Genomic DNA, 12,923 nt, shown 5'->3' on the forward strand with positions numbered 1-12,923 from the left:
AATATTAAGGAAAAGGACGATGCCAAAGGATTCTAGGCAACACATACTGAAAATACTGAACTGGAAAAAATACAGAATACTGGCCATTTTTCAGCAAATCAATACTTTCCCATGCAAAGAAATGGATGTAGCAAATGCAAGTGACATACACACACGCAGTCAGATTTCATTACACAAATGTGTGAAAAGCACTTTATCTAATTCGTATTAGCAGTAATCAGGGGAGCTCTCAAACTGCCTATTTCTAATGCCTGGACTTTTTCAGCAGTCTGTTTTGGAAACAGAACGTAGTGATAAAAATTAACTTACAGTTTGCATAGAAACATAGAATGTGACATCACATAAGAACCATCTGTCCCATCTAGTCTGCCCAATTTTCTAAATACTTTCATTAGTCCCTGGCATAATCTTATAGTTAGGATAGCCTTATGCCAATCCCATGCATGCCTAAACTCCTTTACTGTGTTAACCTCTACCACTTCAGCTGGAAGGCTATTCCATGCATCCACTACCCTCTCAGTAAAGTAATACTTCCTGATATTGGTTTTTAACCTTTGCCCCTCCAATTTAAGATGGTCCTCTTGTTGTGGTAGTTTTTCTTATTTTAAATAGTCTCCTCCTTTACTGTGTTGATTCCCTTTATACATGTTAAAGATCAATTTAACCTTTCCTGGTAAGTTTTATCCTGCAATCCATGAACCAGTTTAGTAGCCCTTCTCTGAACTCTCTCTAAAGTATCAATATCCTTCTGGAGATACGGTCTCCAGTACTGCGTACAATACTCCAAGTGAGGTCTCACCAGTGTTCTGTACAATGGCATGAGCACTTCCCTCTTTCTACTGCTAATACCTCTCCCTATACAACCAAGCATTCTGCTAGCATTTCCTGCTGCTCTATTACATTGTCTGCCTACCTTTAAGTCATCAGAAATAATCACCCCTAAATGCCTTTCCTCAGATGTTGAGGTTAGGACTCTATCAAATATTCTGTACTCTGTCCTTGGGTTTTTACGTCCAAGATGCATTATCTTGCACTTATCCACATTAAAAGTCAGTTGCCACAACTCTGACCATTTTTCTAGTTTACCTAAATCATTAGCCATTTGGCTTATCCCTCCTGGATATAAGCTTTCATTATCTTTTCATTTAGTGTCCATCTGCTTTGACAGTGTTTTAAAATGAGATCTTTGGGACAGTATGTAGGCAAGATGGCACATTTTCAGGTATTTTATGTTAATCTTTTGTACCTTTTAGTTCATTTATATTCATCAACATCCCCAAGTGTGTTGTTTTTTTTTTTTTTCTATAACTTGTGTCTACAATTTATTTTTTAACCACTTCTTTTTTAGGTTTTCTTTTCTGCCTACATATTTAACAGCAATGTAATGGTAAAAGTGGCTACGCAACCAGCAGACAATCCTCTGGATGTATTATCTAGGAAGCTTCATTTGGGACCCAATGTTGGAAGGGATGTTCCCCGGCTTTCCCTGCCAGGGAAACTAGTATTTCCCAGGTGAGATATTGGAGAATTGGGACATTGAACATGCTTTAAGAGTGCTATGAACTAAGTGTTTTCACAGAGGTTTTTGATCTATTATGCCTTTTTCAATTACAAAATGGGCATCTGTTAGAAATTGAGAAACTTTAATGAGTGCTAATTAGGGAGGGAGTCATATCACATTGAATTATGCCCCTAGCAAGTTTAATTGGTAATCTAAAATTTAAGTTTGGTTCTACTAGGAGGTATGTTGTTTGAGTGGAGGAATCTGAGTTTGGTAGAAAATAAGGGTTAATTTGATAAAATAATCCCAGATCCGAAGAACCACAAGCTGCGACCTGATCCGGGACTGGGGTCGCAAGATATCGGCGCTTATATGCGCTCAGCCCGCACCCGCCAAATGGCGCCCGCATCTGACTACACAATGTCCTCGGAGGAGGACAGCAGCAGAGCCGACCTCGCCCCTATACAGAGGCGGCGATCAGGGCAAGCAGAGACTGCAGCGCTGGACGACTCGACCCCAGCCACAAAGGCAGAAATCCAAGCCATGTTCATGGCAGATCTGGCGCCAATTAAAGCGGCATTCACCACCCTTACCACACGCATGGACAAAGTGGAAGAGAATATGGCGGGCCACAAGCTGGCACAGTCGGCCACAGATACAGCCCTTGGTGCCCTGCAGAAGCAGTGCGCCGACCATCAGGCTCAGCTTGCTAACCTCGAGGACAAAGCCAGGGCACGCAACCTAAGAATCAAGGGGGTGCCGGAGACAGTAGCGGAAGCAGAACTCCCTCACTACTGCAGGAGGCTACTAGCCACCCTACTCATGCCCAAACAGTCTAAACAGCTGGTGGTGGACTTCTGCTTCAGGCTCACCAAGGCGACCAACGCAACCCAAGAGGTACCCAGGGATGTACTGCTCAAAATGGTGCGGGACTCTGACAGGGGTATTATTATGGGAGCAGTGAGAGACACCCCTACAGTATCCTTTGAAGGAGCACAATTAGCTTTTTTCCGGGACTTCTCCAGACATACTCTTTCTTGGCGGAGATCTCTCAAGCCTATTACCCAGCTTCTCCAGGAGAAATCCATAGTCTACAAATGGGGACCCCGCCGATTAATCGCCGACAAAGCAGGGAAGACCCACACAATATTGCACACCAGTGAGGTGACAACATTCCTGCAAGCCCTTGGCCTGACAACGACGCCGACGGCGGACCACCCGACTTGGAACATAGCCAACATCACCCCATTTGTGCACAGAGGGGAAGCACCGACGGCAGAGGACCTGCCACCCTGAATTTGGGGACTGAACTTACCTATACATCATATTACACAAGATGTTCCTTACACAGTTCTACAAATATCGTTTTTTACTTAATTTTTAGCATTGTTGAATACTGTTTATAAATAATGCCTATGTTGTACAGTTGCCGGCTCCGAAAGCCTTAGGAGTAGCTCTAACACTAAGATACCAAGACCCCCCCCTACGCAGCACATGGTTATTAAGCGACACCAGTGCGCAAAAACAGCAGACCCCAGACTACACAGCACATGACCCAAAGCTATAGGACCAGCAATATCGAGTGAACACGCAGACCCAGACTAGCGTATCTCAATACCCACGCACACCATAAATACGTGCCCTAGTATAGCTCACAGGACAAGGAGCACCACAGATCAGCCATAAGGCGCATGCGACCCGACCCCAGCACCCCCAAACCACTCGTCCTAGGACCACCCATAGATGAGCCTGGGAGCGCAAGCCCCTACAAAACATAAAAAGGAGTTGACCCAGCTGGGTGACGTTTGCATACAAGTAATGTTATTATTTTTTAACCTGTTGCTCCCCGAAATATGTTGTATCATATGCAAAAACTCGCAAAAATAAAGAATTTGAAAAAAATAAAGAATTGAAAACAGACAGCAAAAAAAATAAAAAATTAACACCCTCTCAAACAGAATTGTCTATACTTTGATTGTTTAATATGCAGACAGATATGAGCTGGTGCAGGACTTTTGACTTTCTAACCCTTGACTCTTCATTATGTCTAGTACACGTGTGTGAATGGGCTAGCTGTCAAATTGTAACACTAGTGTTTTTACAGTTCCACAGGGAGTCACTTCTCAATGCTCGGGATTGGAGACATTGTGATGCCTGGTCTACTACTATGTTTCGTCCTACGTTATGATAACTACAAAAAGCAGGCAACCAGTGATGCCTGCAATGCCCAAGGGATCCCCAATATCTCTGGGCGCATGCAGAAGGTTTCCTACTTCCACTGCACACTAATTGGGTACTTTGTAGGTGAGTAGATAATTTTGAACTCTTGAACATTTTTTGAAACTATAAACAACATATTTTGTGAGCAGTTTAACGTATATTAATAATCCATGAACTTTTTTGTTACTTAACAGGACTGTTAACAGCAACAGTGGCCTCGCGTATTCACAGAGCTGCCCAGCCTGCCTTGCTCTATTTGGTCCCATTTACTTTATTACCGCTACTTACTATGGCCTATCTAAAGGTATGAGTTGTTTTGTTTTGTTTTTTATAAAAATATTGAATGTTTATTTTAAATCGGATTTGTCCCTTAAGTTTAGTAAAAAAAATGTCAGAAAGCAGTTCAACTTGTAATCCAGTCCTGAGAATCAATCCTCTTTGCAGCCTGATCTTCCAGTGAGAACTTTAATCATTTTCTCTGGTCCAATCCAGTGATTTTTTTTTTATAGGGAAGCATTGCAGACCTACAGTGCATGAGTGACATATGCTGCTATCCAGTGCAACTGACCAAAAACTTTTGGAGAGCCACTGGAGGCATGTTATGCGGCCAAATGTTAACTGCCATTTCTGAGAACAGAAATCTTTCACATTGTCCAAGAAAAGCGAAAACATGCTCCGACCACTAGATTAGGATGTTGTGATTTTGTTGCATATGTCTACGATTTTATAATCCCTGTGGTGTTGACTCTACAGAGTCTGGATTTGTTGAATTCCGTATTTGCTCATTATATACTGTTCTCTTTCAGGGTGACCTTCGTCGAATGTGGTCCGAGCCATTCCATGCCAAGGCCAGCAGCTCCCGCTTCCTGGAGGTATGATGGGAGTAGAGGACATATGAGGCCAAACTTGGCAGGATTTGTTTTCTTTGGCTTTATCACCTCTGCAGAACTCAGTATGTAACACAGAGCTACAGCTGATGGACCTCGAACAAATGGATTTTGTGTAAAAAAGAAAAAAAAGAAAAATATCAAAAAAGAAAACACATTCATCGAAAAGGGTTTTGGGGCTTTTCCCTTCACTATATGGCCATAGTGTCACCACCCTTCACAATACTCTCAATATCGCATTCTGGACTCATGGGGAAGACAAACCTAACTTTAATATGGGAGCCAGGAAGCCAGAAAAACCATACAAAGGATAAAATACTGAATCTTTTGAGATCTGACTGGCCCACAGCCTTTGTAGCATGGACATTAAAGGCCTCTCTGATATGGACTCAAATCCCTTAAATCCTGAGGAACCAGACCACATGGGGAATGGCATTGCCCTCTAACCAGCTAACCCCTCCTGTTATTGATTCTTTTTATTTTTTTTTTTTTTTTTTTTTTTAGTTAAATATCTTTTGTGGTGTGAAGTGACTTTTTAGATCTCAGCCAGTGTGAGTTACTCGCAGTATATACATAGTCTGTTGTATTTAATTTCATTTCACTCCCATTTCATGTTGCAGAGGGCAAGACTGAGATGATATATATTTTCTATGGATAGTATAAATATTCACAGAAGAGGCCAGTTTGGGTCAGGCCTACTGTGATCCGTCGCATGTCCTGCACTTTCATCTTCGGCTTTATATGACTAATCCATCCCAGCAAAAGTGAAGCCTCAGTTCCAAACCAGTGTATTGTGTGCTCGTTCTGATGTATTCATGGGCTGTTTAGTGACTGTATTTGGTTCTGATCAATGTAGTGATCTAGGGCAGATGGAATGTTCCAAACCCTTTGTCTTTTCATCTGCGCGCAGCATTTTTAGCGGTTCCCCCTGGACTTTTGCATGTCTGACTTGCTGCGCTCATTGCTCCCTCCATCATCATAATGTTATCTTCTTGTAAATACATTTTTTTGTTCATTTTCTTTTTTATTTTACTTTTTTTTTTTTTTTTGGTATTTTAGTATTGTTTCATTTTGTCTGCTGTATTTCTGAACCTCTCATGTGACTCCTTCCAATGGAAACAAAACCCTACAAAAAAAAAAAAAACTACTCCATTCTTGGTGTTGTAGTCCTTTTGCTTCTTATTTATCAAGCCCTCAAGCTTACTTTCTATATTTTCCAAAACTGGTGTTATTCAGATATCACAAAGGGTGGAGGTTGTATGGTGTGGGAAATCTTAATTTCACTTTTTGAAAAGGTGGTAGGTAATTACATGTACATATTATGTACCTTCATGAGAATGGTGCATTTAAGCACACTTTTATAAAACATGCTATGTAAACCTAGTGATTTATGCTCCTTAACACTAGTCAGTTGTGGTCCATATTTAAATGCATTATCTCATCAATGTAGAAAACTGCATGTATAGCATGTAACCGTGGCACCTGCTTAAACAGCAATATAAGTTAACATAATTCAGATTTGATGCTTATTCTTTAAGCAAGGATAATCTAAGGTTTATATTTTTATTTATTTTGTCTAATATACAATGTATTTGTTTTATTTAGAAGTAATACTTGAAGGTCTACCACAGAGCTACTTGAAAAATGTACAGAAACAGTTTAACCCCACCGTTTTCTCTCCGGCACCCTTTAAATCAGCTGACGCTACACTCTAAGCCAATCAGTAGTTCCCTATTCATGAAATGCCTTGATAAACTTATAAGACATTTTTATGCCTGAAGCCTCCAGGTTTGAGCCTCCTGGTTGAAGACACCAGCTAAACTGTGATGGAGAGAAGACTGTGGTCAAACTTTTCGGAACGGTTTAGCTTCTAAAGGGTAATCCAGCACCAGGGACTCCTGGCACCAGAGGGTTCCTTGCATTTGCTCTAGTGAAACATTATACCCATCTGGAAACAGGTGACTAACCTCCGATAACTATTCATTTAGAATTTGGTACATATGCTACTAGTCATATGGTTTAGTGCCACCTTGGCAAACACCTGCAAGCTTCTTGCTATAAAAATGACATCTTTACATAGAACATATATATGATAAAATATTTATCTGTAATATACACATGAATTCAGTTATTTTTTGCAGTCATGGATGATGCCAATATTGCCAAATTACAATTTTTTTTCTTTCTTAAAAAGACACGATGGTCACCAAAACATATTAAACTTATTAAAGCAGTTTTTTTGTGTACAAATCATGCCTCTGAAGTCTTACTGCCCAAATCTCTGCCAAAAAAACAAAAATGTTTTGGTTCATGCAGCCCTAGCCACAAATCCCCTGGCTGTGACTGACACAGCCTGCATGGAAACAAAATGGTTTCATTTTCATACAGATGTTAACTTCAAAAGTTTTTATTTCCTGTAAATTGAACTTTAAGACCATAAGAGGCCCCTAGAGCAGGCTTCCCCAAATTCTGGCCCTCCAGATGTTGCTGAACTACAACTCCCATGATTCTCAGCCTATCTATTTCATTCATAGAATCATGGGAGTTGAAGTTCAGCAACATCTGGATGGGCGTAGTTTGGGGAAGCCTGCCTTAGAGGGTCTAACAGCATTAACACAGCAGGGGGGGGATAAGAAATTCTAAATTAAACAGAATGTGAAATAAAGGAAGTGTAAACATTAGATTACTCTTTACAGGGAATGTTTTGGAAGACTTTTTTTAAACTCCCATGCAGGGAGATGTTACTAGGACTGTATAAACAAAGTAATTTAACTTCTAAATGGCAGATAATTGAGTAGTGAGACTACAGGAGCATGGTCCATACACCAAAATGGCTTCATTAAGTTTTTATGGTGACTATAGTGTCCCTTTAAACTGTTTCCTTTTTTTTTCTTCTATGAACTATACCAGAGCGTTATACTACAAAATGAGCCAGTGGGATTATCTGCTCATAGAATTCGGCAAGGTTGAAATCGTAATGCTTAGGTGATTGTCAAGACTGCTTTATTTTGCTACAAATGAACACATATATTTGAAAACGACCTAATACAAGCCTGGTATTATGAGAAATCAGATCTAGTATTTTAGAGCTCATGTATTTAATCACTGAACTATTATATTTGTTTACAAAGAGTTATTCCAAAGTACACATGCTAAAAATGAAGTCCTAAACTGGTAAATTCTTTTGGTATATTATCAGGAGCTGAAAGACATTTTATGTAAAAAAAAATTTTCTTTTCTTTACAATTCTAAAACCACCACTGATCAAATTGTTTTTGTTTTAGCTGATGCAAAACAAAAGCAAATAAACTTAAAGAAACATGTCCCTGTTTTGTTCGAGCCTGCAACTGAAAACATTCTGGGGTTTAAATGTCTCTAGAGTCTTCTGCACAGAGAGCATCTGATTGGAGCAGCGTGCATTTGCTGTACATGTGCACTGGCCTCCCAATGCTTTCCTATGGGAAAATATTGGATTAACGGAGATCGTTGATCAGTTTGTTTCAGTAAAAGTTTTTTTTTTTGGTTTGTTTGTTTTTTGCTAAAGTGTTTTATACGGTTCCACGCGTGGCTGACACCATTGGAAAAAATTGGACATAAAGGGAAATACGTATATGGAGATTAAAAACTGATCCTTGTGTAGGTAATGGTTCCATGTCCTCAACCAAGGATTTGAGGCAACAGTGTGGAGTCTGGTGCCATGTGGGAGAAAAGGTCATTTCAAATTTAATTTTACCTCCTTACAAGGTGGGCAGTGGACCTAAACATTTAACAGGCCACTATAGCCTTAGGAATACACATACTGTTCCTTTAAAACTTAATGTGTCATAACAACTGCAGCTTATTGTTGAGATTATGATTCAAGGAGTCGGTAGCAATGTTGGTTTTTCTGATAAACCATTTTCTAATATCTTGACAAAAACTGAGGTTTTCTGCATGTTGCCAACAGAAAAGCAGATTTGCCCGTACCTTAAAAAAAAATAAAAAAAAAAAATAAAAAATAAATAAATAAAAAATATATATATATCTTACAACTTTGAAACTAAACCCTTTTGCGTCACATATGTAATAAGGAAATTAGTTAAAGGGCAATTAAGTGAAAAGTTCTGGTATTAACTTTTATAACCTCATTAGCATGAAAGTTGATGTGTGTTTTATGAACGTCTGAGGTTACCTAATTTTCAAAACAAGATATAGATCAGTGTGTTTCAGTAAAAAGTTTTTTTATTTTTTTTATTTTGCTTAAGTGTTCTATACGGTTCCACGCGTGGCTGACACAACTGGAAAAAATTGGACATGAAAGGAAATGCTTATATGGAGATTGAAAACTGATCCTTGTGTAGGTAATGGTTCCATGTCCCTCTTTCCCTATTGCCTTTTGGTTATAATTGTAATAATTTCTAGAAATACCTGCAGCTCCATCCCTGCCATTTGAGACTAGGCCTTCTAAAAGTCTAAGGTATATGCGTAAGGACATTCAGATTCAAACCAATTCAACCTCAACTCTTTGATTAGAAATTGCTGCAGCTTTTTGGTTACTCAACATTTTATTAATCTTACAAAATACAAACATACTACATAGAACATGTAATAAAGGATGCTTTGTTTTGTACTAATCTTAATGCAAAATTGATAGTGTTGAAATATCTGTAATTTGTTCAGGGAGGGCAAAGAGAGTAAGGGGTGGATTACAGACAAAAGGGCAGAGGAGGTTTGGGTATTATCAGCAAGATATGGGAAAAGAAATACAAACAATCTCTAATCCCAAAAGGCTTAGGGAAAAAAAACACAAAACAAAAAAAACCCACAAAACTGCACCCTTAGCTCAACTGCTAAATTGAGCCCCCTGTCCACGGCCTCAAGAAACAAATCCTTATAACAGTTGTGAGCCTCTAAGGAAGTGATTTTAATCTTGAAATGAGCTAGGCTGTTCACAAAGGACTTACAATTGTACAGCAGAGAGGCTGCAGTGGAACGTAGAAGGTATCCACAGTGGAACGCACACAGCACTTACAGCAAGTAAAGCTGTCCCGAACTCCCTCCTTGCTGGCTAAAAGTGAAGGAGTAGAGGTGATACAAGTGTCTTTACACATCCCGCATTACTACATGCTTCTAACTTTTTGCAAAATTATTGGTGGTTAGCTGACATGCAAACAATTGAATCATCCAGGAGGGTTTAATTGTGGGCTCCATTTTTAGGTACTAAAATATCAGCATTTCTTGCGGTGACTTCAGCTTTATTAGTGGCAGGAGCCCTCAGATGCTAGCTGTTACATGTTGAGTGATCATCTGCTACATTGTATTGCATTGAAACATCATCTGCATCTAGTAGAGTGAATATATATATATATATATATATAGTCTACAGCAGAGCTTCTCAACCTTTTCTCACCCAAGGTTCACCAAAGCTCTTTACAACATTCCACGACCACAAGCAAAAATGTATTCAAACAAACCAAAAAAGGAGTAATAAAGTGCAAACACAGAACAGTGTCATTTTGCCCTACAAAACTCGCCACAGTCAATTTGCCCATTAAACCTTAAGGTTAAAAGCTTAAATCAAGCCAGGTGCCCATTAATCACAGTAGATTTTCCAATTAATAAATACCTTCCTAAGTTTGCCCATTAATAAATGCCACAAGACGTTTGCGCATTTATTAATGGGCAAACTTACTGAGGTATTTATTAATTAGCAAACTTACTGTGATATTTATTAATACCACTGTACGTTGCACATTAATAAATATTAAAGCAAGTGTGCCCATTATTAAATCACACACTGATGCACAGAGACACACACACATTGACGATTACAGACATCGAGGAGGTATCCCTAGGCTGTAATGTCTTTTCTCTGACCATTGTTTACTGCAAAAAGCCTGAAGAGACTGACCATACTCACCAGAAAAAATTCAATAAGCTGTATTTGTTCTGATGACTATAGTGTCCCTTTAATTGATATTTTTAGAATGCTGTGGAGCCACCCACAATGGTGAAGGGGTTAAAACAGACCCTAGAGATATAGTTGTATATACATAGACTTCTGTCTGGAAAGATTGTATCAGACTGTGCTAGCACATAATGCCAAAGAAGTTGAGTAAATATGATGCAGGTGACTTTGAATTTGTAAGGATTTTATACAAAGGAACAACTTGTTATCCAGAAGGGGTTTTTCCACCTTCACTTCCCCAACCTTATGAAGGGATCTGTTTTTATTTATTTTTAAAGGGAAATCTGTGCCAGCTATGGCTGCTTCAATAAAAGAAAAAAAAAAAACTGTTTTAACAAAACAGAATTTTTTTTTTGAGGATTGATCCTTTATGGAGAAGTGTGTGAGTGTAATCTTTCAAAAGGAGTGGTTTGAAAATGGAAGTACCATGCCTTGAAAGCTTGCAGATAGTGTATGATAAGTACTTTTGCAGACAAGCTTAAACATGAACACAGGACTCGCGTAAACTGCTTTCTGATGGCATAATAGCCCCATTTAGGCTTCATAAACACTGTAAGCAGTTGGTGTACTGATCCACCATATCAGTGATACCAGCTGTACCCACCTCACTAGGATGACAGGGAAAGTGGACCTTCAAAGAATTGAACAGGAGGGGGGGTTACATGTGTATATATTACCAAAATGAGCTGTGTACACTGTCCGTGTTAAATGCTGTATTAATTATACTCTGGGATGTACTGTGATGTGAAATACATTTACCGTATTTCTAGGTGCTTTCAAATATAGATGTCTTTTGCAGAATTTTGGTACACATGGGAAACTAACATCTTATAATCTGAGTAGCAGCGGATAGAATGACAGTCTTGCAGGAGATTCTGGATCCTTAAAATTATCATGGAAAAACCTTCCATTGTATCTTGTACTTCATGACTATCTTGATAATGTTGGGGAATAGCAAATGTGCCCTAGAAATGGACAAGCAGGGGAGAGATACCTTATAATATCATGCCTTTCAGGCATACAAAATGGGATACTATATACATTATAGCAGGGATAGGCAACCTGCGACACTCCAGATGTTTTGGACTACATCTCCCATAATGCTCTCACACCCATAATGCTGGCACAGCATCATGAGAGGTGTAGTCCAAAACATCTGGACTGCCGAAGGTTGCCTATGCCTGCATTATAATAATAATAGTGCAGCACTCATAGGGGAAACTACCTCATCAGGGGCCGCACAGGTGCTGCAGTCCTTTGGCAGACTGGGCCCCTTTAATGTTGTTGGGAGGAAGTAACTGTATCTTCCTCCCAGCTTACAGAGCGCGCCGGCTGGGAGGACACTGAGGAAGAGCTGTGAGAGGAGGGAGAGTTCGGCAGCTGACTCCCATCAGCATCAGCCAGCCCCAGGAAGTCACCACCTGCAACAAAAAGGTATGGAAGCAGTGGGTGGTTAGCAAATGTAAATTGCAAATTTGTGTGTGCCAGTGTGTATCTGTGTGACGGTGCATGTGTACATATGTGTGTCAGTGAAAAAGTAAATAACACACATATATATATACAAAAAATACAAAAATTGCTTGCACTCCTGGAACAGGTAAATAATGTGCCCAGTGCTGGTCAGGCAAATAGCATAGAAAAACAGAGAATGACCGCACTCAGGAACTTGTAAATATCACTAAAACTTTACTTTTAATGTTCAAAATAAATCAAATCAACGTTTCAGCCCCATATTTGGGCTTTCATCAGGATGGTAAAAACATTATCTGTTTTTCTATATATGCCCCCTAACCTTTCGCCAAAGCCCTTTTCACCCCGCCACCAGTGCCCCACCCGAGATTTGGTTCTGGATCCACCCCTGGTAGTATGTTTAATTTATCTACTATCTTCAAAATAATATATATATATTTTTTTTTAATTCTTTATTTTTGGTATGCAGGTGAGTACAAAGCAGAAGCAAAACGCCACAACAGCGTACATAGAGGTAAGCACGGTAAATCCGTGGCAGGAGTATATGCATATTATTATTATTTTCGTCGGAGACAGGCTTAACATATCAGTTAAATTTGATTAAATAAGCTAGGCTATATAGGCTATGTCACATCGAAGATCACACAATCGTAGATAATATAATGTACGAGCTTTGGCGCAGCCAGGACAACATAGCATTCAGTTGACAGTTTAAGACTACGTCCTGTCTAAGGCTTTGCACCTGAGTAACGAAAATGTAAGAATAACAAAACTAGACAAACCTAACAGTGGTATAGCTAGTACTCTGCGTATATTAGAGTTAAAATCTACTATATACAATAAACTTTTTCAACACATTGCCTGGTGAGATGTACTGTGTTAGTATAAAACGAACCTC

General features: G+C 39.3%; 1 protein-coding gene across 1 annotated transcript in view; it reads left to right on the forward strand.

Moving 5' to 3' along the window:
* The window catches only part of SPPL3 (signal peptide peptidase like 3), a 57,984-nt gene extending 52,222 nt beyond the window's left edge, over window positions 1-5,762 (forward strand). Inside the window, exons 8-11 of the mRNA XM_063454572.1 lie at window positions 1,349-1,512; window positions 3,606-3,805; window positions 3,916-4,025; window positions 4,528-5,762. Coding sequence (XP_063310642.1) covers window positions 1,349-1,512; window positions 3,606-3,805; window positions 3,916-4,025; window positions 4,528-4,599 — 546 coding nt within the window. The 3' untranslated portion in view covers window positions 4,600-5,762. The remainder of the gene's footprint in view (window positions 1-1,348; window positions 1,513-3,605; window positions 3,806-3,915; window positions 4,026-4,527) is intronic.
* The last annotated feature ends 7,161 nt before the right edge of the window (window positions 5,763-12,923 follow it).

This window comes from Pelobates fuscus, chromosome 5 (assembly GCF_036172605.1).
Source record: "Pelobates fuscus isolate aPelFus1 chromosome 5, aPelFus1.pri, whole genome shotgun sequence".
In the NCBI taxonomy this organism is placed as follows: Eukaryota; Metazoa; Chordata; class Amphibia; order Anura; family Pelobatidae; genus Pelobates; species Pelobates fuscus.